This window comes from Cyprinodon tularosa, unplaced genomic scaffold, assembly GCF_016077235.1.
Source record: "Cyprinodon tularosa strain WSP-4 unplaced genomic scaffold, ASM1607723v1 ctg89, whole genome shotgun sequence".
Classification (NCBI taxonomy): domain Eukaryota; kingdom Metazoa; phylum Chordata; class Actinopteri; order Cyprinodontiformes; family Cyprinodontidae; genus Cyprinodon; species Cyprinodon tularosa.
Window position 1 is genome coordinate 1,880,257 of NW_024039662.1, and position 27,323 is coordinate 1,907,579.

At 38.8% G+C, this 27,323-nt stretch overlaps 1 protein-coding gene across 1 annotated transcript; it reads right to left on the minus strand.

Moving 5' to 3' along the window:
• zmp:0000000896 (caspase recruitment domain-containing protein 10) lies at nt 1-27,323 on the minus strand. The gene is made up of 24 exons (XM_038273804.1): nt 27,065-27,323; nt 19,983-20,222; nt 19,389-19,526; nt 17,801-17,987; nt 17,508-17,646; nt 14,824-15,030; nt 14,626-14,745; nt 12,252-12,377; nt 10,991-11,167; nt 10,794-10,898; nt 9,168-9,204; nt 9,024-9,061; nt 8,853-8,941; nt 8,722-8,768; nt 8,527-8,626; nt 3,133-3,316; nt 2,880-3,003; nt 2,498-2,738; nt 2,300-2,369; nt 2,082-2,184; nt 1,838-1,996; nt 945-1,057; nt 722-837; nt 1-627 (listed from the first exon to the last, which is right to left on the minus strand). Exons 1-24 carry the CDS (start codon nt 27,069-27,071, stop codon nt 420-422), a joined length of 3,075 nt encoding a protein of 1,024 aa, XP_038129732.1. The 5' UTR covers nt 27,072-27,323; the 3' UTR covers nt 1-419.

Here is a 27,323-nt window from a genome sequence, read left to right on the forward strand (position 1 = left end):
ATGTCAAGAAATGTGCATGGCCTTTAAAAATATCATAAAAAAGAATTCACAGTAGTCCAGAAAGTAGGATATATATTTGGTTGCTGTACAATACTAACCATTTTTTTTATAACAATATGCCTTATTTAAAATGCACAGCTTTTAAAAATATAATAAAACTTTTCATTTAGTGAGAAGCCTGAATGTAAAGACATGCTGCAAATTGAAGAATTTCCCGCAGACTTATTTGCAGCAACAATAGCATGCACATTAGGAGTAGGAAGGAAATAGTTAACATCAACATGCTTAAAAGGCTGATCTTGTTCTACTGAAATTCAAAATGTTCTTTGCACAAATACTTAACGTCATAGCCACTATAAAGACCAAGGTTAGGTTTAGTACCTTCTCCTCTACCATCATAATCTAGTTTGTGTATCTATCTAATGCAGCCGGTCAAGTTCAATCCATGCTACTGCCCTCTGCTGCCCTTGGATTGCATTGCGTAAGGCTTCCAGCAGCTCCTCGGTGCAGCTCCAGGTGTTTGGCTCCACAGTGTAGTAAAGAAGAGGCAGGGTTTCCAGCTGCAGCTCCTCGGCCTGGCACACCTCCTCCATTATGTTGTCCTCTCCACACCTCGGAAAAAACTTCCTGTTTAAAATCACACCAACATATCTCAGTAAAAATGGTGCTCTTTAAAAGTAACATTATTCTAGCTTCAACCTGGGAGAACGAGTAAATCTACCGTAGCTTCTTGTGCTTTTTGTTTTTAGGGCGAATGTGGATGACAATGGGGTAAATCCCCTGCCTCAGCAGACCCTCAACGCTGGGCAGCCCCAGCTCTAACAGACAATGCCTGTCCTGGTGGAGATAAAGGGGAAAGAATGGGATGACAACATGCCTTCAACAATGTGTTTGGGTTCTGCTTTTGTGCCACGCAGAACAAAAGAACACCAAGTTGTTTTTACCTGACTGATCACATCCTGTATTGATTCCAGCCGTATTCCCAGATTCTGCTCTGGACGACAGGAATCCAGCAAAAATATCTTTTTGTCCTTTTGTTCTGAAGCGTGAATAGGCTCTAAAAATAGGAAACAGAATGAGATGTTGGTCAAACTTTACATCCACATGATGCTTTATAGCAGAGGTCTTCATGACCCCTAGTGGCTCTGTGACGGTACTGCATAATGCGAGATATTTCCAACATTTTTTTTTCACATTTTCTTTTTATTTAAAAGATATGATTCCACCATCTAGCTAATTGATAAACAGAGACATAAAATAATGTAATTCACTCAGAAATGCTTCCACTGAGTGGGCACACTAGTTTCCTCTGAACCTCTATGCATAAGGTTACCCCATCCATAACTTCACACACTTTATATTTGCAAAAATGTTTGAGTTATTAGTTCTGCACTTAATGCAAAATAACAAGCAGGTTGTTCTCAGCAACACTAAGTAAAAAGTAATGTATTAATTGTGTAATCTTATTAAACATGTACAGCCATAAGGCAGGTTTAACATAATACTAAGCCTTATTTATTGGAAAATGTAATATATTACATATATATATATCTGTCTGTATGCATGTACAAAAGGGAGTCCTTGCTTTGTTTCTCTATCAGTCTTGGATTAAAAAAAATATTGAGTTCAAAAAAATCATTTTGAAAATACTTTATTGATCTCAAATGGGAAATTAAATGAGGACCACTGCTCTAAAGAATCAGAATAAACAGAAGCTTTACTCTTTAAGTGTATAAAGATGTTTTAACTTCTTCATTATAAAAAAGTGAAAATCGTTAATCATTTTCTTTCCACCTCAGAATTATTTTCTTCTTGACACATTTTTTATCATCCTCACCGGGCAGACATGTGTTAAAGTTCAAACCAGACTCCGCCGGCTGCAGCAGCCTCTCGATGAGCCTTCTGGACAGAAGAGAAGGTGAGAAGATGACCGGCCGCTTAGTCTGAACCTTCACCGGCTGCATCAGACTGTATGGGATCAAATGGTCGTCATGACCTGCGGAGGGGAGGAAATATCTATAAGAATAATGTGCTATAGATGAATAAAAACGGATTGCTGCACATTTGGAGGACGAGCTTACGTTTGCTAAGCGTGTAAAAAACCTGCTTTGTGGAATCGCTTCCCCGAGAGCTGGGATCCACCGCCTTGACCAGTCGAATGCGGTCTGGTGTTTTCTTTAAAAACTACAGAAATGAAGCCCAGTAATACAGCATTTAGAGTTGGCCGTTCAGAGGGTCAGTTACATTTTAAGTTATAACCATAAATCAAACTGAGCATGTTTCACGGGAACAAACCCACCATCCTCTTCTTGAGGTTCTTTTGCTCCAGTGACATTTTACGTAGCTTTATCAGCAATAACTGCTGTGCCCTGGAAAAGAGTAGTCCTGCATGTTAAAGGCAGTGAAAATTCTCTAGTTTGATTCCAATCCACTAACGCTGCATCTTCCTAAAACATCACTACTAATAAAGCAGTTGATTCCTTCGTTTCTCTCCAACCTGTTGTAGTTGGGAATGGTTCCAGTCTGCAGGGTTACGGCCGTGTCGTGGTCCACCAGGGAACAGCGCCACTGGTATTTCCCATTGTGCCTTGTGTCAGTGACGTGTATGATGTCATCGCAAAAAACACCCATAGTTGGCGGGTCACCATGAGGCTCCATGTTGAGATTGACACGTGCATAGAAGGAGTCCGCGCCCACAAAGGAGGGTGAGGAGATCTCTGAGCAGAGCTTATAGTAGGCTGAAAGCAGGACACAGGAGAATGAACAAGAGGAGAATGGAGGAATATTCCACATAAGATCCCTGCAGGCATATCTGCAGTCTGGAACAATTTTTTTTAGAGCTGTTAGGTCCTTGAAAAGAGTCAAACCTGCAGATTTACCTTCTAGGTTACTCTGGTGTTTGAGCATCGAGGGTTCGGTCCACCACTGCAGAGAAAAGTGGGCCACCTCAGCAGTGCACTGAACCAGCTGCACACTTCCTCCGCCAAACAGAACCCCATCCAACTGAACAACGTTAAGACAAACGCAGGTAAGAAAGTCTCAGCTTCACCTACAGCTCCAGACAGAAGCTGCAGTGACTTGAGTATTAAAGTGTTTGTCTGAAAAGTCTTCATGCAATTAGCAGAAACCAACCTCTAGCAGCTTACAGCCCTCCTTCAGTCCACACTTTTCAGCCAGAGAGCCTGCTTTCACATGGCTGACGAATATCCCTGTTCGATTTCCACCAACTATGGTGATGTCATCAGCCAGACTGGCTCTTCCCAGCTTTGGTGAGGAGGACGGGCTTGAAGGTAGAGAGCAGGGTGAGGCTGGCTTCCTGAGAAGAAGAACAAAACCCAAATATAATCTGTTAGTCCAAAAAAAATACAGTTAATGTGGATTATTCCTTTGTGGAAAAATCAGGGAATGAAGAGAAAGATCAATGGTAACTCTGAAGGAGCAGCTGAGGTTAGCTGTAAACTCTAAAAATATGAGGTTTATTTTAAAAACTTGCATACACACCATAGATTAAAAAGTTGTAAAATGTTCATAGTTTTGATTTTTATTCAGTTTTTACTTACGATTTTCAATTCTTATTATTTTATTATTATTATTCTAGGTTTAATTTGCTTTTAGTATTGGTTAGTTTAGATCAGTTTATTTTATCTTAGTTTCCGTTATAGGTTCAGTCTTTTACGTAACATGACTTACATACTGGAGGGGAAGACTAAAAATAAAATGAATAGATAAAAAAAATAAAAAAATGAATGAATGACTAATAAAAAGGACAGACTGCTGCAGGAACACAAATGACCTGACTGAGGAAACAGCTGTTAGGATTCCGGTTTGCATTAGAGGTGAGTATTGGCATGAGTGTTGCGATTCGATACATGTCGTGATACTTGGGTCACGATACGATATTATCATGATATTGCAGTATCACTATATATTGCCATATTTTCCCCAGCTATCAAAATCAAATGATGAGATAAAACAGCAAGGGCTGTATATTTTCATCAGAAAATATTGATTAGGTATTATTATCCATGTTGTTTGGGGTTTTCTTCCACTGTGACTGCCTCAAATACAGATTTGGTGCTGCACGCACAGTTAAAGGGCTCCACAGCGCTTTCTGCCAGAGTGGTGGTGCAGAGGTAGCCCATTTTCCCATCACTGTTTTATGTAACCATTTTTTTTTTGTTGAAAATCGATACTAAGAAGTGAAATATCGATATTATATTGGGCAGCCGAATATCACGATATATCGTCAAAACGATTATTTCCCACACCCCTAGTTTGCATTGGTTTTTTTTTTTTGTGTGTGTTTTTCTCTCTCCACCACCAGACGGTGCCCTGTCCTCATTGGGCCTCCCTGCACACCTGCTGGTCGTTGGGTCATTACCAGAGGAGTACTTGAGCAGTGGGTTGTCACCACCTCGACGCCAGAATGTTTGCCAGTATTGGTTACTCTAGCCAAACTGAGATTAGCAAAGTCTAACCTTAGCATTGTTTTCTCTGAGTTTGAACTTGTTTTTTGTCTTTGTTCTTCGGCAGGAAGACTTCCTGTGTTACTGGATAAGCCTGGACCTTCTACCCCTGGAAGGATTTACTGAGTCTCAGCGAGGGGAAAACCTCCACATGATCCGTTCAAGTCCACTCCAGGAAAACCAAGTGACAGTCTGCTCCTTTACTCCTCTGGGTCCAACGTATGTCTGCCTGTCCGTTCTCCAACAAGTTCCCTCTTCTCTGGCTTAAACCCCCATAAATTGGATCCAAGGATCAACCAAGAGCCCCCCAAAAGTGAGTGCCTCTCCAGCATTATTCAAGTCAATTTTCCTACTGTCCCTTAACTGATCATTGTGATCTCCCTTTCACAGTTTCCGGTTCCGGTTCACCAGTCCGCTGAGTCCCAGCATTGTTTCCCCACTGAGTTTCAATTTCCATCAGTGTTTGCAAACCTACAATAAACGTGTTAAACTTTTACCCTTGGTCTCTGAGTGGTTCTCTGCATGTGGGTCAGATCTTTAAAGCCCATTATGACAACAGCAACTGACCTTATATTAATGCATTGTGATGAAGACACACACATAAAATACCCACATTCTCTCTCAGAATTTTGTTTGTTTTAATTAGTTTTGTAAACTCATTGCACTTACAATTTTTATTTCAAGGTCGATTTTTTTTGTTCTTATTCCAGTTAACGGAAATATTTTTAAAAATCTTGTTTTAATCATTACGTTAATTTCAGTAAATGATAATATTTGTTATGCACATAACAGGACCTGAAAACAGCAAACACCACTTTCCAATCAAATGTTGTCGCCTATGATAAACAAAGATGGTGTGACTGTGACTAATATTTATACAGTACACACATTTTGGGCAGGTGAAATGATGATACAGTTAGTGAGCATTGAAACCGAAGCCAAATTGCACCATAATTCTTCTTAGACGTTAAATAATTTCATGTAAAACTTTTGTCGTAGATCTGAAATAGCATCATGATGTTATCATGCAGTCTGAGGCGTAATTAGAAATGAGGACCCGTCACACATAAAAAGAGGAACATAAGCCAACTTAAATCCTGAATCATATTCTGCATATTTAAATGTTTAACAGTACGACTCGTACAACAGATGAGGATATAAATGTGAAAAAAGTGTGAGACATTCTGCTTTAAATGTTTAAGCATCATTATGACACTGCTATGTAATGGTGAACAATGGATGCAATGGCTCTAATGATGCTGAAAATGGGAGAATTAGCAGGAAATGTTTTTTCAAGGATCAATAAGGTTTCCAGGCCCATTATGATAAATGACTAATGAGCTGATCAGACTAGCTAGTGCATCTCTGGGATATATGATCTTAATGAGGTCTAGTGCTGAATAGACTGACCTACGCCATCCCTGTCCATCACAGGTGGTAAAAAGAACAAGGTCCATGTTCACAGCATGTTCACAGCTCAAACTCCCAGGCGTGGAGTGTTAGAGGTTCCGTCATGGGAGGATAAGCTCTTACATGGGATGTACCCCCGAAACATAACCGAAGTGGTAGATATCAGGTAATCCTACAGATGACTAGACAAAGTCAGACTATAGGAAAGCACAGAGGCACTCATCGTGGCTGAACAGCAGCAGGCCCTGAGCACCAGAGCAATCGAGGCCCAGATCTACCACATCAGACAAGACCCCAGGTGCAGACTGTGCAAAAAGCCCCCTGAGACAATCCAGCACAGAACCGCAGGGAAAGCTTACATGGAGCGCCATAACCAAGTGGCTGGAATAGTATACAGGAACATCTGTGCAGAGTATGGGCTGGAAACCCCAAGGTCAAAGTGGGAAACACCTCCAAAGATGGTAGAGAATGATCAAGCCAAGATCCTGTGGAACTTCCAGATACAGACGGACCGAATGGTAATGGCAAACCAACCGGACATTGTGGGGGTGGACAAAAAGCAAAGGAAAGCCACTGTGGTTGACATAGCAATACCAAGTGACGGCAACATGATGAAAAAGGAACATGAGAAACTAGAGAAATATCAGGGGCTCAGAGAAGAGCTGGAGAAAAAACTGGAAGGTCAAGGCATCAGTGGTGCCCCATGTCATTTAAGCCCTCAGGGAAGTGACCCCACACTGAAGGAGTGGTTAAAGCAGATCTCTGCAAATACATCAGACGCCTTGGTCCAGAAGAGTGCAGTTCTACTGTAAGAACAGCAGAGATACTGCAGAACCCTCAAGCTCCCAGGCCTCTGGTAGAGGACCTTGGAGAGAAAAAGCGGGTTAGGGTTTATATATAAAGTCCGTGGAAAAGGGCAAAGCCTTATGCCACAGACATCCTCTTAAAGATCCAAGATTAAGAATGTGCCGGTATATCCAAATGAGTTGACTTTTTTTTTTTGCCCAATTATTTGTCTGTAACTCATTTTTTAAAATTAATTGGGCTTTAGTTAAATATTTTGTTTATTTTAAGAGATAAATATAATTATTTAATAGATAATATAATTTTCCTGCACTGAGGCACTTCATTTAAACTGTCACACACCCATCAAAGTCAAAGAGGCGAGACTCCATAGAAACCAAGACGTCTGATTGGCTGTTTCTCTCAGAGCACGATAAGACAACTTCTGGTTTTCTCTTACTCTATATCAACACTTTTGCATTATTATTTACACATTTCATGTGTAAATAATTTCTAAAATGTGTTGCCATTTATCTACAGCACATTATGTCAGCGATTCCAGCCTCTAGATCCATAGTTTGTTAAAAAGTTAGAGAGAAAACATGAGCAGACTTTACTCAGTGGGCGGGTCTAACTTTGATTCTGCTGAAGTCTCTGGTTGCTCTCACCACCCTAGACCACAGTTAGCTCTCTCGTAAGCTTATAAGATATATTTCAAACAAAACAGAAATACAGAGGCTGGATTTCCTCAAATAATAATTTGCTGTAAAAAAAAAAGCAACATGTTTTTGAAGTTATTTCCACCTTTTCCAGTGATAATCTTAACTTCTGAATAAAAACCAGGAAGAATTTTTGTGTATCTTGCTCAGTGAGGTACAGCCAACCATGTGTCAAGTTTTCCAAGGAGTCCCGCCTCCTCAACTTTGATGGAAGTGTGACAGTTTAAATTATTCCTGGTGTGATTCACTGCAGGAAAATGATTTAATTTATGATATCATGAAACAGCTATATTATCTATAGTACGTATATAATCACTATATTTAATATACCCATACAATTAACTATCTATCGATTAAATAAATTCTGTATTTATTTTCAGTTTTAATAAGTAAATGACACATATGGAAAAATTATCTTATAAAGTCTTCATTTGTTAAATTGTAGCACTTGTCATCCTCCATATGTATGGAGATGTTTGCCTTTTTTTTGTTAGGTAAATTAATAGCAGCTCTTAACTGCTCTGGGTTTCTTATTACCCACCATTGTGGCCATCAAACATATTTATCTGATATTCACCAACACATCCATTCCTACTTTGGTTAAACTATGATTAGTTATTTTTGCTTTCTTTCCTGCGGTTGCCATGGGTAACCTTTAAATAACATTGATCAGCTGGATGTGAATGTGAGCGTGTAGAGGGCCAAACATGAGGTGGAGCCTTGGATGAATTCTTTAAGGTACAGCTGTGATTTCTAAAGGTGTATCTCTAGGTTTAGTGAGTGTGCATGGTATTATAAACAGATTTTCATTTGCTGCATGCTTTTTTTTGTTTGTTGTATTTTTGGTGCAATATTTTTTAAATGAGACGCTTGGCCATCAAGGGACACAGTTAACCAAAAAAATGAACGTCTTGTTCTACAAGAAAAACACTATGATGGTGCTTTTATGGTGCTGTGCAGATTTTTTTTCTTTAGCCTTAAAGGGGAAGCAGGTTAGAACGAATGGGGTAGATTGCAGTTATAATGTTTCGAAATGAGAAAAATTATCAAAATTATTTAGAGATTGTTTAGCTGTATTCTTAATTCCCCATTTTGCATCAAACTTTAGCTTTCTTTCCCCATTACGGTGATTTGTGTTGAGGTGGTACCTGGAAACAATAGGGCTGGATGGGTTGACCAAATCAGGGGGGAAGAGATGAGAATGCAAAGAGGTCCAGGAGTCTGACAGCGAAGGTTCACTCTGTTCCCCTAAAGGAAAAAAAAAAAGGCAGCATTTTTTAAGTGTGGTTAATCATCCCCAAATAAAAGCTGTCAAGCTTCAAGCCAAACTGTTGTAAACATACCTGGAATAATATCATTATCATCACTGCCCCAAGACTCCAAATCAAAGCTTCATAGAAACAGAGAAATGACAACGTGGTTAAAACAACTGTAAAATACAGCTAAAAAGGTCAAAGTGGAGGGTTAAACTCACTCTGAGTTAAACCGTCTGTTGATGGAGTTCATGCATGGAGGAAAGGCGAACGTGGATAGACGATTTATTTGCTTTTCGTTATCTTTTAACTGAGGAAACCAAAGCAAATGTTAAAATGGTGATTCCTGCTCAACGATCATACTGGGGTCGAACATATTTTGAAAAACTCACCGAGCACACCAGGTTCTCCTCTGAGTTGTAAACGGAATCTAAATGAATAGAGAAAATAAAATTATAAGCTTCTTTATATAAAAAAAAAAAAAAGTATAAAAGTATTTTTCATTGAAAAACCATCTTTCAGTTCAGTCTGCTAACCCTCAGAGTTCTCAGTGCTTTGTCCACTAGGGGGCGCCTGCAACAAACAAAACATAAGACATTGCATCACTTCTGGGAAGTAGGATTTGGTTGGACATGTAGAAACTTGCTGATAGTTACATAAGATGGTTTTACACCAGGCAACAACAAGACTCAATCTAACTCAATGAAATACATTCCTTGCATAATAAACTGACAGAAGGAAGTAAAGGTGTCTGAGCAGGATAGGGCAATGTGAGTCATACAAATCCTGTCTCACGATACGAGGAAAAGCATTGCATTCTAAATCAACATAGATTAATAAAACATACAGCACAGATTACTGACAGTAGCACCAGATACCTACATGTGTATTATAACCAAGCAGCAATAATTATAAAAACTGAGGGAGGGTAAGCTAAGGTTTTAGTGTTATTGACATAAACATACACACATTTCTAATTTTCGATTTTATGCAATTTCTTTCAAAAGATCTCCATGCAACTTCACCCCATTTACATTTTTTAATGTAGCAACATGCATTATAATGACTTTCATTGGGATTTAATATGATAGAGCTTCATAAACATTAATGCTTAAGTTTAGTTATAACATACACATATGCATTTCTTCTTCACAAATGGGCATTGGAACCCACATTTGATAAATTTTAAGCAACAACGTGTTTAGGATATGTTGCTAATAGCATAGCTTTTAAGTCTTGCCACAGATTCCCATTTTAATTTAGGTCTGGACTTTGACTAGGCCCTTTAAATTCATTAATATCGTTCGATCTGACTGATTCCACTGCAGCTCTTGTTGGAAGTTTAACCTTTGCCCCCAGCCTCCAGGCTTTTATAGCATCTGAAGGACTTTCTTCCAGAATTTCCCAACGCTGGTCACCCCTGCTTTAGAGTTACCATAGGCCATCTGTTTGCTTCTCTGATAAGCACTCTTCTACCCTTTGAGTTCAGGTGAATTCATATGTCTTGGTAGAACATAGTCTCTGTCATACTCTTTCCATTTATATCTTATTGAATATTCCCTGAGATTGTCAAAGCTGGGATATTGTTTCATTAGTTTATTCTGCTTCTTTCCTCTCCCTCTGGCCTTCAAAGAAAAGCTGGATTCATAAAGATAATCATACACGGACTCTTTTTACCAATGTGGTCATAGGCTGTTTAACTTTTTACTGGGTGTTAAATTTTATTTTAGGGTGTCAAAGTAAAGTGGGGTGAATAAGAATGCATACCACGTTTGTGTTTCAGTTTTCTTCAACCTTAAGGTGTATGCAGTGTATGGTGCTGATCTAAAACAGGGTTGGGCAACTTGGTCATGTCGTGCAGCTTTTGAATGTATTCCTGCTCCAGCACCTGAAGCAAAAGGCTAAATTACCTCCTTTGTATGTCAGCAGGTTTAGCAGAGGCGTGGCCATTAATTTTTCAGGTGTGTTGGAGGAAGAAGCTCTGCTTTTTGCAGCTCTAGGATCGACGTCTACTTCGGTTCTATTAATTAAATCCTAAGTAAACACAAAACCTTTAGCTATAAAGTAACAAAACGTGGAAAATGTCCCTTTTAAGGAGCTAATGCTTCCGTTAAAGTTTATGAGTTCATCTGGATCACAATGGGACAGAGTCCAGCACTGACCTTCCGTAGCACCAGATTAGTTCTGCTGAGCTGAGGACTCAGATCCAGGTCAAGGTCACAGCACGGGCCGAAGCACTGTTCCTCACTGCACAGAGACAGGTGGGACTGGGGAGCAGAAGCATGGAATAACCCATGTGTAAAATACTCTCTAACAGAAGCAACCAAATGACACTACGCCGAGTTCAGTGTTGACTCACGCAGTTCAGGCAGGGACTCTGCTGTATCTGCTCCCGGCAGCGTTCTTGCTCCTTCTCCAGCTCTCTCTGCTGCTGCTCCAAGTTGGCCTGCAGCTCTGCAATGCGTTTACGCAGGCGGTTCTTATCCAGCAGGCAGTCAGTGTACTCAAGCTGCAGGCTGTCCCGGCTGCGTAAAGCCTGAACAAAACACAAGTATAGACCAAAAATTACAACTAGAAGGCAGGTGTTTGCAATAAACAGTAGAATTGCAATTGCTTTGTGTTTTATCCAATCCAAATATTTTATTATTATGGCCATTTAGTTCAGCTAGTCTCAAACACAATGAAACAACATCTAATTTTAAAACCTGTTCTCTTAATTTGGTCAAAGTTGCTAAAAAGTTGATAATTATTTATAGAGGAATTATCCAACATCTTTAGTCACTATGTCCTGACATTTAAAGTCTTCATCCCAGTTGATAAATTCTTATAACTTTAAAAAAAATCTACAGACAGCAGTAAAACTCTTTAGAGACAACCTTTACATTTCATCTCCGCTGTTCTGAAAGAGGGCAATGGTGAGGTTTCAACAGCACCAAATTAGTCACACCCCTGTTTTTGTAATGTAAACAAAATGTTCAGCTTCCTTTCAAAATGTTCAACATATTCTACATGAATTAAATATTGGTTTCATTGAAGTAAAAAAAAATAAAAATGAAAAAGCAACACCTAAAATGTCTGATCATATTTACTGACTTGGAAAGGGTTAATTCTTTATCTAGCCATGCTGGTTGTTTAAACAAACAAAGTCAGAATGCATGCGATCTGAGGGTCGCCTGACTTTAGCATTGTTATGAAATGACCCAAGAGTTTTCAACATGCTGAAGCAAGCTACACCGCAAAGCAAAGAACAAAAAAACATGAATCAAAAATTGCATACATTTGGTTGCAACAAGAGTTAGAAAAAAATGATCAATAGCTTTCCTATGAGCAGACTTTAACCAGCCATTGGAAACACGAAAGGTTGATTCCCTACAGTCCAGCCATGTAATAGAAGAGACTGACCTAAATTATTTTGATAAAGCAGTGATTAAAAACATTTTGACAACAGCATGTAAGTCTGAATAAGGGGAAGTAGGTTCCGGCAAGGAGCACACCATACATGACACAAACTATTTTCAGTTAACCAATTTCCTTTCAGTATGGTGGTGGCAGTATTATTATGTGATCCTGCTTGCAAACCGTTTTAAAACACTTACTGAGGATCGTTTTCTCTAAATTACCTGGTCTCTCTCTTTCTCCAGCTCCATGATTTGGTTGAAGTAGGAAACGCTCCTCTTCTGCTCCGTCTCCCAGTCCAGCTGGAGAGTCCTGACCTTCAGTTGCAGCTCCTCACACAGCGCCTCCAACTGCAAAAAGTTTGCTTTTACCTCCAGTACTTAAAGCAAGAACATCTGTATTGCTAGAGTTTTAAATAACGGTGGAACTAATTGCTGTAACACTTATATGAGGCCTCCCATCATCTGGGTGAGATTTTATAGTAAGTATTCATAAAGATTCATCTTTACCGTATTTTCTGTTATATCCTGGTTACAAAATGACTTTCTTCCCTTATAACACTAAAAGACAACAGTGATTTTTACGACCACCAGATAAATTGAATGAAGCATATTTAGCAGCATATGCTTCCTCATATACTTTTTGGATACATCTTTGCAATCATGCAGATCTGTTTTTAGTGATTTTCTGCTCAGCAGATCCCCAGTTTGGATGAACAGAACAATGTCATTAAACATTCATGTTTTTCTAGAGATTTTTGAATGGATTTAAGTCCGAGCCATGGTTTGTGGCTCAAAGATATGTGTGAGAGTATGACAAATTCTAAGAAGAGCGGCAGATAAGATTGACAAATGGTGGACAGTCACCAGCAGTGTGTTAATTTTCTTGGGTTTAAAGTTTTATTTTTCAGAGTGGACAGTTTTGAAGCATTTGGGTATTTATGAGTTCAAGTGAAAGGAGCTTTTGAAGTGTTAATGATGCAAGAAATATCCAATTCTTTTGCTCCTTCCTGTAAAGGAGAAAGATCTGTGAAACATTGCTTGAAGGCCATAAAGAGGTGAATGATTGAGTTTAATGTAGGGTGTTCCTGCAAAGAGTCCTCACAAACCCAGCAAAACATATTTAGGGAAAAACAGTTGCTGTATTTGTAAAATAGTAAAAAAGAAAAACAAATAAACACACCTAAACCTTGGGGGATAATGAAGATGTTACATCTGACATTTTGTAAGTTTTAACTGAAAAATGTCTTTAAAAGAACTTTTTTATTTGACACTTTACAGCTAAAACCTTGTTTGATGAGCAGACTGACACCTCAGTTGTTTAGTGCCGATGAATCTGAAAGCCTGTGGCCTATTTTTCTGAATTTATTTCGGGAAGGAAGTTGCCGTGCTGTTCGGCAGACATAATGTCAAGCGTGTCCATGTTAGATGGGTCCAAGCAAGCCAAAAATCAAAGCGTTATATTCAGTACTCAAGTTGAGGGTTGATGAGTGGGGATGGCATCCCCCTTCTTAAAAAATATTAAAAATCTTCCCCCTTCTTTAATGACCATCCCCCATACCTTTCCCCTGTGAAATTGTATCAATGGATGTGTAAAATTGCTACTACATATTAACAGTAATGGCCATAATATTTCCCTTTCAACATTTGGCAGGCTGTGGGCTTACGAGTTGCCTGAGTAGAATAAATAAAATCAAAGAAGTGACCTTCCACGCGCGTCCTCCTGACTGCAGCAGCCGGGCGGCAGCGGCAGGTTAAGCGGTGAGGGGGGGAGTGGGGGCTGGGGCGGGATTCAGCGTGTGTGAGCTGTGATTGACACTCCATCAGACGCTCCTCTGGCTGTGATTGGTTGTTTTGACTCGTCCCGAAATATTCTTTCCAGATTGAAATACAGGCAGTAGGCGGGACCAATTGAAGCAGTTTTTTTCACAGGTTACATATCACATGTACTGCTGTCTGGGCATAGGGACAGTTTTAGCCAATATGACAAAAAAGTGATTTTTAAAAACTTACAGACTGCAGCTTTAACAATACAGCCTTTTCAAGATGGTTGAAAATAAAGACTGCTCTCTGCATTATCGTCAGCCACGATAGTTGTTTTTCTTCCTGCTTCTGCGTTGCAAGAAGTAGAATAGTGGCCTTTGATGAGTATTAATGACGTACAGGTCAATGAATGCGACCTGACCGTTCACACACAGGTCGCATATTGAAAGATCAGATACGTATCGGATTCAGGAAAAATCGGACCTGTGTAGTTCAGACTGAAAAAATCAGATACAGGTCGCATACGGGAAAAAAAAAACTGATTTGGGTCACTTCAGGCTTCTGTGTGAACGTGGCCTTGCAGACTAAGATGTCACCTAAGTTCATATGTGTATGCTGGCATACTTTTGACCGTAGTGTATCTATATTAAAATATTCTATGTCCATTTTTGTTAGAAATTGTCAAAGCTTATACTGAACATTTCTGACTTTGTTATGACCAGGTGTATCAAAAGTTTACATTTAATCAGTCTTTGAATGTAAAAAAAAAAAGAAAAAAGTAAATAGGAAGCCTGGGAAGTATCTGGTTGCCCTGGATAAATTTGTTTTTCTCTACCTTGTCTCTGTTCTCCTCGGCGTTCTGTAGCTCTCCCTGAAGTCTGGTGATGATTTGACAGAGCTCCTGCCTCTGTTCTGCAGCCTCTCTGCGGTCCTGCTGCAGGATATCCATCAGGGCCTGAGATAAGCAGAGACCCTCTTATTAGAACATTAAATGACCTCAACATGCATCTTTTTTTTATGTGCATAGACTTACATTGACTCCGGGGGAGGGATCTGAGTTTCCCTTCTGAATTCTCTTGCCTTTTTCATCTTGAACATCAGACGGCTGAGATGGCTTCTTTGCTAAAGCAGAGCCATTTATCCCATTGGAGAGACCGCTATGGCTTCTGCTAATCTCTGGACCGTTAGCTTTGTCAGGTCTCTTATCTGCCTCAGCTAGTCTGGACTTCAGCTCCTCTACCTGTATGCAGAGAAAGAACTCTGAGAAATTAGCAACTAAATATGCAATCTAAACATGCAGTTACGATATTTGTTAGTTCCATTTTTGTTGCAACACCAATAACTCTGTTGTGGTTTATTTCTATAGTAACAACAGAAATAACAAAGATAGTAAATTTAATATAAGTGCTTCCTGATCAAACCACAACGCCGTCTCTTTTTGTAGAAGCAGGAAAAACAAGCAGAGTAAAAAAAGTTTCTGTCACCATGGCTGGATCTGGTCAGTTGTGTGTTTACTCTGCTATTGTTGATTTTAACTGAAAGTAAGAATCTTGATAATGATATTATCATTCATTTGCGACAAAGCAAATCATAACTGAGGGACCAAACAAAGAAGAGGAGTTGACAGAGCTGCAAAGGTGCCTGGAAATACTTTGTCTAATACTCAGATTTAATGCAGGCCCCCTCATGTATTATAAAAAGACATACAGGTTTTATTTGCCCAGAGCTCCCAACATACCAGCTTACACTTCCCCGTGTTATAATTACAATCTCACATATATTGTTATACAATTTTTTGTGACGTTTTTCAGTCAGTGTCACATTTTGTGTCATAATAGATTAAAACAGCATATTGAAACAGCATATTTAACAAGACATCTACTTCAATTTACAGGCCAGGAGAGTATTATATAAGATAAATTGTGAAAGTTTATTGTTAAGTCTATAGGAACTGAAGAGACCCACTGATAAGGTGAGCAAATCTCCAACAAGACAACTCTGCAGTAAGAAAGTCACCAGAACTGTACCTTAAACACGTCCATAAACCAGTAGACAAAGAAAATATTTAGATAAAGGTGTATCAGATAACGTGTAGAAAATATCCCATAGGCTAGCAATTTCCTCTGCGGAACATGGTAGTGGCGGCATATTGTGGAGATGCTTTTCTTCAGCAGAGATAGTGCTCCCAAGGTGTAGTTAGAGGATAATGCCAAATTGAGTTAAAAACTGGGCAATTCGCAAAAAAAAAAAAGTTTAAACAGGGGTGTTTAGTTAGGTATGAATGCAAATAAAAGCTGCATTCTTTACCATTTTAAAAGCAAGTACTATTTTATTTTCCCCTCAGAAATATTTACTGCTTTAAATTGCATAACGTCTTAAAAATTTTGTAGTTGTGATAAAATGAAATGTGAAAACATTTAAATGGAGCTAGCAAATCAATAAATCAAAGGGCCTGTAATATGATTAATCAACTTTTATGAGCTTTTAAAAATGCTTTGATTATATTCCTTCCACTGATATATATTATGGGATAGGACATTGTTCACTCACAATGGTTTGAAACACAGGAGAACTCGCTATGTACTGAATCAGGGTTGGTGCAGAAGCAGAAGCTTCAAAAGTATGAAAAATAGTTTTTTTTTTAACCCCTATAAACTTTTATGAGACAGTTTGACTGGAATATAGTTGAAATCCATATGAAATGAATTATTATAATATAAAAAAATATAAATATAAAGAAAAAAAATATTACCTGGTAAAATATAATAACAAATTTAATAAACAGGTTTCAATATTCATAGTTGGCAATTCACTATTTTGGTTTTGAAGGGTAAAATGAATCTAAAACATGTTTTAGATATATGCTATGCTAGATTTTTCACTTTTGGGCTCTAGTGTTTATGTCTTAGCTGCTCCGTTGTGAACAAACATTGATTTGAGGTTGGCTAAGGAGTTTTGTTTTTTATCCTCTCATTCTCTCTGTTCCTCCTTCTCTTTTCCACGCTCAATATTTCAGTGTTTCTCTGCCCCACTGTTACTGACAGCCTCAGCCCCAAATAAGGGGCAATAGGGTGTCTGTCTTCAGTCTGAGAAATTGTGCAAATCATAACATCAAATATTTTCTTAGCTTTATTTATACACATATTTTGTAAAAATCAGATAAGAAATAAGAATGAAAAAATATCTTTATAGGACAGTTCCATGCTCAATCCCCATTAGAGCAGCAAGGTTGATGACATGACTTGAGGCATAGCAATGGCGCCTGGGTGCGCATGTCACTAGCTATAGTGGAATAAGAAGTTGTCCTACCCACAAATGCATACAGATGATTCCTTATTAAAATGATGCCCATGCATTGAATTAAAATGTATTTATTCATGTCTGACTACTCCTCATGACCCCTGCTCTGAGCTGCAGTCCCTCCCTGTCGTTGAAAATGGTGTGTATTGATGTGAGAGGTCATTTTTGCTTAAAGTTGAAAAAAAGTGGGTCTCTAGTACCTAATTTTCACATATGAAGAAACAGCACTTTTTTAAATGAAAGTGTTTTGGCTATAAGAGGTCACGCTTTTTTTCTCAGCCTTCCTTTAAGAACAGCTTGAGTCTAGAGTTGAAAAACAGCTGAAAACAAGTTTGATATAGAACCTTAATAATGATCAAGTTAAAGATATACATTTTTTTTGTTCAATTTTACTGAAGTTCTTCATGGTGGACCTACCTGACTCAGCAACTCTCTTTCTCTAATGGTGGCTTTGTTCTGCTCCTCCAATGCCCTGGAGTATTTCACCGCCTGTTCAAGGTGTCTGTCTTTCAGGTTACTGAGCTCTCGGCTGGCTGACTCCCAGTCTTGACGCAGCCTAAACACACATATAGGAAACATGAGATTTCAGTTTAGATGTTCCATCAATTAGATGATCTCTGTAGGAAAAAAGTATTGATTTCAGTAGGAAATATAACATAAAAAAACTGAGTGATTAACCTTTTTCCAAAATTGTTAAGAAGGAGACAGACCTTTCAAGCAGCATTTTGTCATGCCGCAGCTCCTGAGCTTTGCGTTCGGCTCGGCTGCGCTCGTCTTCCGCCATTCGACATCGCTGAGACAGACGGCGCTCACAGAGGCGGCTGTTTCTCAGCTGCTCCCTGAGTTTACGCACCTCCAGCAGCAGAAACTGAGTCAACCCCTCTGGACCTTCTTCGTCTGCGAACACATTTCCGGTTCAATAATTTGATTAAAGGTTTGATGAGTACAAATTTTTCTACTAGGTAATCTATACTAACATGTTATTTTGCCAAAAGTCCTATTTCCTCCCATTTAATTCTAGAACACGTTGTTTAATCTCACATATTCATCTTTTCCAGCATATGCTCTTTCGCAGTCATATCACAGATTATGACTCAATATTTTAAGTGGTTGAACTGTATTTTAATCATTCATATTTAGAGAGTTAATCTGGATCATTCTACACAGAACAAACATAGCTAAGAAAACAAACTGAGATTTTTAAGAGCTGTACCCTACTTGTTAAAGACTCACAAAAAATAAACTTTTAAGGATTTCTCGTTACTAGGTCTATGACATTATTCATGAAAGTTTCGTGTTTTTCATCTGAAAATTAACAAATTAAGAGAATATGGTTTCCCACAACCTTGACCTTAAAATTCAATATGGTCACTTAGCATGACCAATTTAGCGATAACATCTCTGTAAAAGAATGTTAATTAGCACCTGATTATCTAATCTCAACAGTTATTTCTACTTTGTGGATTTGATATTTAGTATTTAGTGAACCAACTGCTACTGTCTTTAATCGTATCTTTAGCTATTACTGCTAAAGACAGTTAGACTGGACACTTATCGTAGAAAATTAAAATTTGTCCCAAACGTGGACTGGAAAATAATTCAAATTCTTTTGATATAATTTCAAAATCTAAATTCAGGAGTTTTAAGGCATTTTGGTGAGTTTACATGTGGATAGACCATAGCATAATAGCCAACAGCACTACCATCTAAATTAATTTATACTGGCGCTACTGGACGTTTTTCTTTTCTTTTTTATTTCTCTCTTTAGAGATGTTTCTGATAAACCTAAAATCAGTGCATTGAAATAAATTATTAATTGGCAGTTTATCATTATAATCCCTGCATCAGAGCTTATTTTGATTAATCCAGCAAATAATTAATGTGAAAATTTCAAATGAATGCCACTAAATGCAACTGAAGTACCAACTTTGGCAGAAGAAAACAGTCTAAAAAACACTGAACTAGATTCTAAAGATATTAGAATCAATCATATATTTTTTTTTAGGATGGGGTTTTACTGATTTATTTCAATATATTTGGAAAAAATATGTGTTAATCTTTTTACTACTAGTCAACTCTGGTGCTTTTTATACAACTGTTTAATATTCTCCTGAGGACATTTTTTTTTTAAATTCAGTTTGTTGATCATTATCTGCCTTTTTGACTTTAGCTATGAGTTCCAACAGCTTATTGCTCTATTGGCACATTTTCACTGTAGTTTTAGCACATTGTCCCATTATGAATCCATGATAAATAAAGAGTTTAATGGTGTACAGATGTAAAGTAAGAGTTCCTTGCCCAGTATGAGGGAACATCGCTGCGTCGGCGGTTTTCCTGTCAGCTGTGTGTACTGATCTGGATGGTAAAACTCCAGCGACTCCATGAAGGCCTGAATGCCTCTCTGGCCCTGACCACGCAGAATGTCCAGCAAACGACCTGTGAAATTTAAGATAGCTCAGAACAAAACCCATCTGGACGGAAAAGAGCCAACTGATACTTAAAATGAAAACAATTCAACTCTGTTAGTCTTCTCTACAAAAATGCTGCCTCTTTGATGTGTGGAATCTTCCCTTTAGTCAAGATGAATGTCATAAATGTCTGACATGAAATGACTCACAAAGTACAGTAGAAACAGCTTTAGGCAGTGTTGATGCGGGTACCTTTTAGAGCATCAATCTTTTACCTTTATGTCCGTCCACTCCTCCTACTGTCTCTTTAATTACCAACTTATGTCACTGTTTCATAATTCTTGGAAGTTTATCTTACAAATATAACATCTTCCTTTAATCTGGTGTTGTGTCTTCTGTAGTTTTATTGAAAGAACTACAGTTTATTCAGATGAGATTGCTGACTGATGTTGATCCCTAATGGGATGATTAATTGCTCCCCTACCAGCCTTGCTGATGCGCAGCGGATACTGCGTGGAGTTGAGCACTTCATCCTCATCCTGCTCGTCGATGACCTTGCACTGCCGGAGATATGGGGTGAGTTTTGCCGGGTTGAGGATGCGGGTGAGTTTGTGCCGCACTCCCTCCACACGATCCCACAGCTCCTCGCAGCGCTCCTCAGACCACTGGGGGGAGGATCTGGCCTCTTCCTGATATCCTTCGCCCTCTAGGAAGTCTGTATCACCTGAACATAGACCAGAAATCTGATGGTTTAAGAAGGATGTTTTCAGGATGGCGCTTCTTTACACTGATTACTATCAGTTTACTAAAACGCATTCTTGCAACTCTGCGACACGTCTCTCTCTTCCAGTCCTATCTCAGCTTTATGTGGTACTTTCAGACATAGCACATGTCCACTATCAGACTAAATAAACATTCCCGAGGGAAGTCAACCGGAATTTGTTATTGTCTGCTGGCTTCTATGTATCTTTATATCTGTGAGAGTGCATTGCTAGCAAATAATGTCCTATTAACACAAACAAACCTTTTTGGAATATGTGATTTCTTAAAAACAATTATCAACATGTCCTCTTTCAAAAATGGAATGACTTCAGATGAACATATGCAATAGATCGTAGGTTTTACTCCACCCTGAGTTAAAAAGATGGGAATCTGCCAGGGAATTCCCGAATGTTTTTTTTGCCCCCTCAAATAAGCCATCTAGAATCCTTGTTATATACTCAGAGGTATCTTCTTAAAAGAAGGATTTAACAGTTTTAAGATTACAAAATAAACAACCATCTGTGAGGAAAAGAAAGACATCTAGATGAGATAAGAACACAGTGCAGGCTGAGGGCGGAAGCACACATATGCTCATAAAGTGGGAATAACATCTCTACATCCTCTCATGAAATGACTGGAATAATATGGGTTATTCTATGAATGCATATTCTCTAGACTTAGACAACTTTTTATTGTGACTTTATATAAATAGAGTGTATACAAAAGAAATTGTGTTTAATACAGCTTTCCAGACAGTAAATCAACATTTCCATTCCATAAAGTGCAGCAGAGATCAAATGCAAACAGTGTGGGAGAAAAAACATTGTGCAAAAAATGCATTAATATGGACGTTGTGAGCATGAAATATATATGGTGCAAATATGCAGTATTTTTGGTTTGGTGTTATCAGTGTGATGCAAAGTCTGTGACATGATTTAGAGTTTTTCAACAGTTCAGCAGTCTGATGGCAGTGGAGAAGAAGCTGTTTCAGAACCTGCTGGTCCTGCATGGAATGCTGCGAAGCCTCTTCCCAGAGGGCAGCAGGGAGAATAATCCATGGTGGGGGTGTGAGGGGTCACTGATAATGTTACGGGCTCTGGACATGCACCGCTGGGATGAAATGTCTTTAATGGAGGGAAGAGGAGCCCCGATGATCCTCTCTGCTGTTTTCACCACTCTTCTCCCTTTCTTCCAGTCTGAGATGCTGCAGCCTGAACGAAACTTGTTTCTGAAGCTACAACAGGAAATGATCTCAAACATCCCAGACTGGTTTTGCAATACATAAAAAGTAGTTAAATATTGGGCCTCTGGAATATCACCAACCTAAGCATGCTCAATCTATGCAGAGATTAAGCTTAAATGTATGGGAAAAAAATCTATGTCAACAATTTCTACAATTTCTAATACTGTTCTTAATGCAACTTACTGTATGTTAAGGAATAAGACAACAAAAACAAACTACTTTTAAAAGTAGTGAATTTGCATGCTCTTCTATTAAACCAGCCATACAGAAGAAGAGCTCAAATACATAATTGAAAGCCCATCTTTGTTCTGACATCAAAGCCAGTAATGAGTGCATGTCAGCATCTGACCGGAACCATCAGTGGCCGAGTATGTTAATCTAACAAAAGGTCTTGCCCTGTGTGCTCATGTGTGGCAGTGAAGACTCAGTAGGTCATTATCTCAGAGCACAGGAATGAAAACTAATGCGTGACTCATGTTCAACACCTAAAAACAAACCAGCCGACCACATCCCAAAGCTTTCTCTGTGCATTCACTCCAGGAAGCAGCAACAGAATATTTCAATAAAAGCTGCAATTTTTTTAATCCAACTTAAACATATCGATGTTATCAGTTATCCTCATATTTACCAGAAATAATCCAGAGAACTATTTCTGAACTAAACACACTGCAACATAAAACCAACTCCATCGACCCTGATTTGAACTGCAAGCTGAATCACATCACTTTTTTTTTTTTTTTTTTGATACCCTTGGCAACAACAAAAGAAGTTGTTATTGAGGCTATTTATCCATCACATCTCTGCTGTTTCCAAGTGTGTTACTAAAACTATGAGTAAAAGCTAGCAGCTGGAGGGTTTAAAGCAAACAGACAGGTTAAGGCGTGTTCCTGGATGCTTTGGAAGCACTGTTATTACCCAGAAATGGCCAAAAGAGACTTTGCCCTCACATGATCACCACAGCTCACTACTATCAAGACAAAAATGCTCACAATCTGTGATACCTGCTATCTATGATAATTCCAGATACTTAAAACAAGTAGTTATTATCAAGATAAAGATCTGTTGAATGTTCAACGGATAAATAAAGACCAGAACAAAATACCTTGACTAATGGGTAGAACCTAAATCTAGGATAAAAGCAGTCAATGTTTGAACCATTTAAATTCATTATTAATTCATGCAAATGATCTTTCTGAACTAGTTTTCAACAGATTGATCTATTGATAACTTGTAAAACACTCTGGCCTGTTTGGGCAGAGTTTTTCTGAGCTTTAAAGGCGCCTTAACTAGCACTAGATTCTGGGGACCTCTCCTAGTTAAAGGGAATACTGTTTTTTCACAATCGGCCCTTGATTTTACGTTACTACATCATGTTCTACTCACCCATATGAGTTTTGTGTCATTTGGAGCTGTTCTGAAGATATTCCATTAAGTTATATCCAAGTAACGTCTTCCTATGGGCAAACGAGTTGAAGGCACAAACTAAAATGTTCATAATTTATCATTCATAACATGTAGGGGAATAACTGTCCCCCAGACATCCGCGGTTATATTTTTTATATTTAAATCTTTTAAAAACAAAGCGGAGTGTGTATGACGTCATCCGCAGGCGCTGGCTACTGTTCATTCATCCTGTCCTCTGAACTGCTGCTAGTTTTACTCACATGCCTAGAAGATGTCTAGTGCTACTACCACAGATGTCTGCTCTTGAAATGGAATTGAGCAATTTTGTTTAGCTAGCCGAATTAATAGAAAGGGTAGAGCGTAGCTGCCTGTGGCCCGGGCCAGACATGGGCAATGTGGAGTCAACAAGTCATCTCCATGTCATGTATTTGTTTTACCCAGCCACTGAAGCAGGTGAGTCCAATCTTCACCGTGAATTAACCTGTGCAGATTGGACTCACCTGGTTAATTGGCTGGGTAGATTAAATACTGTACATGACATGGAGATGACCTGCTGACTCCACATTGCCCATGTCTGGCCCGGGCTGCCTGTTATGACTCTAGTCCGGTGCACGGATGACGTCATACGCACTCCGCTTTGTTTAAAAAAAATATAACTATTAAAAATATAACCACGGATGTCTGGGGGACAGTTATTTGCCTACATGTTATGAATGTTGGCGTACCATAAAGAATACATTATGAACAATTTAGTTTGTGCCTTTTAGTCGTTGCCCATAGGAAGATGTTACTTGGATATAACCTGACCGAATATCTTCAGAACAGCTCCAAATGACACAAAACTCATATGGGTGAGTAAAACATGATGTAATAACGTAAAATCAAGGGCCCAATGTAAAAAAACGGCATTCCCCTTTAAGGCTGATTTATACTCAGAAACCAGGTCGTCTGCATGTGTGTCGCAGTGGACGCAAATGTGCCCCGCTTCTTCAGCAGACTCTCTGCTGCATCTCTAAAATTGTAGGTGACCGCAGACATTGCTGCAGACAGGCGGCCTCTGATTGGTCAAATCTACACCTACACTATGCGCATTTCCTGTTTGGTACCTTCCTGGCTTGTTTTGTTTGTATGACCGCCATTGTGGAAAACGACTCGTGAAGATGGACCAGCTAGAAGAGCGAGGTGCGCAAGAACGCTGGGACCCTTTTCCACCTGGATCCCCGCTCTTTTTCGCCCTCATGTCCCTCCGTTGTCGCAAAAACTTGCCCACACCTCCTCACTGCCTCGGCCGTATCTAGACCCACAGCTAGTTTGTGACTGTCCCTTTTGCTTCGTGGCGTGGAATAACATATTACAGACTGCGCTTTAATATCGGGCATAAATTAAAAGTATCACACTGCTCTGGGAGTATAACCAGCCCTTTAGCCTGTCTCCGATTTACTTTTACATAATGAATCTAAATTTTAAGTAACGAAATTCATCAGAAAGAACAAGGGGTGGCTATTTGTTTAACATCTGACTTGGAATGCTCTTAGGAGGATGGACCTCCGTGCTGCTTAAATACATCGGCGCTCCAGCTACAGCTTGCTCTGATGTGTGCAAACAGAATTGACAAAGACTCCTGGATAAGTGTTGAAACGTCTTCAAAAATCTGAGTGAAAGTCCAGTTGTCTTCCAGTTAAAACCTGTTTTGTGATTGCCATGACCTGAATGTCTAAGAATTTAAAGACAACACCATACAAGATTCGTTTGAACGTCCAATCCCTTCAAAACATCAAGGACAAGCTCCAGGAAAACGGCCTTCACCTTCTTGAAACGATGGATCCTTGTGTGTCGGCTCTAACCAAAACTGGGCTTTCTAAGAGCGACAGTGATTTAGACTTGGAGCTTAAAGGCTCTGGGACTCCTGTTCAGCTGGATAGAGACAATGAATTACCAGGGAAATCCTAAAGAGGCGAGGTCTCCATATATATCAACAAATGGTTGAGCAACAATGACAAAGTCCTGGAGTCTATGCACCCATGATTGAACTGCTGTTAGTGTCAGTCTGACATGATTTCCACAGGGAGTTCTCTCTGGTATTTATCACAGTGTTTTATGTTCATCTCAAAGCCAACATAAAAAAAACGAAGCTATTCTAAAAAAGTGAATTCATGGAGTAATTACAGCTTTTGTCCTCTGATGAATCTGTTTTTATAATAGGTGATTTTTTACTATTGCAGGCTAAGCTCTTCCCTAACTCATTCTTATGAGTATGTTACCTGTCCTACTCATTTTAACAAAACTCTTGGTCTCACCTATGGATTCATTAAGGATATAAATAAATCATTTTTGATCCCTCCTTTGGCTTCTTCTAATCTAAATGGTTTCAGCCGGTATCCATCTACAACACTTTTAAAAAGAGAGATTGTCCAATTAAAAACTGTGAAGCAGTGGACCAAGGATGCAATCCAGCATCAACAGAGCAGTTTCTGATGTTACTCGTCTAGAAAAAGAGCAAAATCACTGCTTGTGGTTCTATCAAGTTTTGGAAAGAATCAGGTGCTCCTGTTTCTCAAGCCATTGCTTAATAAGAAAAAAACTCATAGAGAAAGGTAAAGAAGTCAAGTGATTGGTTAGAACAGAATTTAAGAAAGCTAAGATAATTTATAAGGAAAAACTTGAACATTTTAAGAAAGATAATTTTAAAACAGAGTGGAAAGGCAAGTCATATATAACAGGGACTCAGAAAGTACATAATTTACACTTCAAAGTAAATGGATTTAATTAGTTTTAATAACTACTATCTAAGGTCTGATTGTGTTTAGAGGCCAAATTAATTAAATCAAATAGCGGATTCTTCTCCTCCTTCTTTGGGAAGGAAGTGCTTAATAGGATTGAAAGCACATAGATAGTATTTAAGGGCGTCTTCTTACAATAGACTTTGTGCAGACCAACTTTCCAGTGTTTTCTAATATATTTTAAGAAGTCATGGGGACACCAAAGGGTTCCAGCATTGAGGAAAAATTATTCCTTTGAATGAATCCTTTGTAATGATGAGACCAGATAAAAGCAAGAAATCATGATATGAGAGTAGCTAATAAATCAAACCCACATTATCACCGTACAGCATGCTCAGTGATGCCTAGGCTGTTGGAGCTGCTGTCTGTAACAACTTGAGTTTTAGATTTTAAGTCAAATGACCGTTGAGTGTCTGGAGACTGAGTCTGAAATTAGGCCACCATTAGGTACCCTGCTGACTAAGCAATGGCAGGAAGGTTCGGCTTAGAACAATTATGGCAGCTAGAGCTAAACCAACAAATATGGAGCTAAATCAGTCTCAATTTTCAGAAATACACATATGTGATTTATACATGCACAGGACAAGCTCCACACACACACAGATTCACTCAAGCACAAAAAAAGCATGTCCTGGAGCTTGTCCTTTGCATGTATGAATCACATATGTTTATTTCTGAAAATTGAGACTGATTTAGCCCCATAAACAAAACGTTCTATCCTGGGGTTTAAGTTTTAATGAATCTAACAATATAACATGTTTCCTCTGATTAAAAGTGAATTAACATTTAACTGGGACTAATTCAGACTCCTGATCCTAATCTGATAGGGAATATATGGAGCAAGATAGATAACAAGGAGGCTTGTCTAATCTCAAAGTCCTGGATTGCATTAACACTGAAAATTAAACAGAAATACCAGTGAAATTATAACAAGGCATGATTACTATACTGTAGACTTTTTCTTTTCTACCTGGCCATTGAGAAGGGTGTATAACTATTTTTCTACATTTCTCAAAAAATGTAGTGTAAACAATATCAACCAACCAGATAATTTATTTGTAAAACTGACACATTTCCTTTTGTCTCATCCTTTTAAAGTAAGTTCCAAATTCTTATCAGAAAGGATAAAGATGCCTGATTGTATCACAATATTTTTAGATTTGATTTATACTTTATTAGTGGTCACTCTAATGCATATGTCTGAGTATTATAAGCTTAAATACAAGTCGCACCCGATCATGCTGCTCCTTTAAAGCGCTACCTCTGACACACGAAGAGCTGATTTCTTGGTACTTATTAACAAAAACAATCTTTGTCTGATAGTTATTTCCTCGTTATGGATGAAACTGCCCTGCAAGCCAAGCTTAAGTGTCTTACCGCTCATCGTTTCTTTCAGTGGGGAATCAGACCAGGTTAAAGGCAGAGTAAACAGTCCAACATCCCGCTTTAAAGCCCTAACTACGAGTCACGGGTGAAACTGAAGAGTGGGTTGTATGACAGGGTTCAGCGATGAGCGCTTCCTGACAGAGAGCCTCGGTGCGCACAGGCGGGCTTTATTTTACGCACACACTCAGCTGCGCGCACAGCCTTCCTGCTCGGCGTATCTCTGCAAAATCAAATCCCACCGCTGTAGATG

Bases quoted from the DNA above. Each gene is read 5' to 3' on its own strand.
- zmp:0000000896 (XM_038273804.1), bottom strand. The intron at 8,769-8,852 runs GTGAGTTTAACC...GTTTCTATGAAG, and splicing joins AACAGACGGTTTAACTCAGA to CTTTGATTTGGAGTCTTGGG. The intron at 1,058-1,837 runs GTGAGGATGATA...TCCTATTTTTAG, and splicing joins CTTTAACACATGTCTGCCCG to AGCCTATTCACGCTTCAGAA.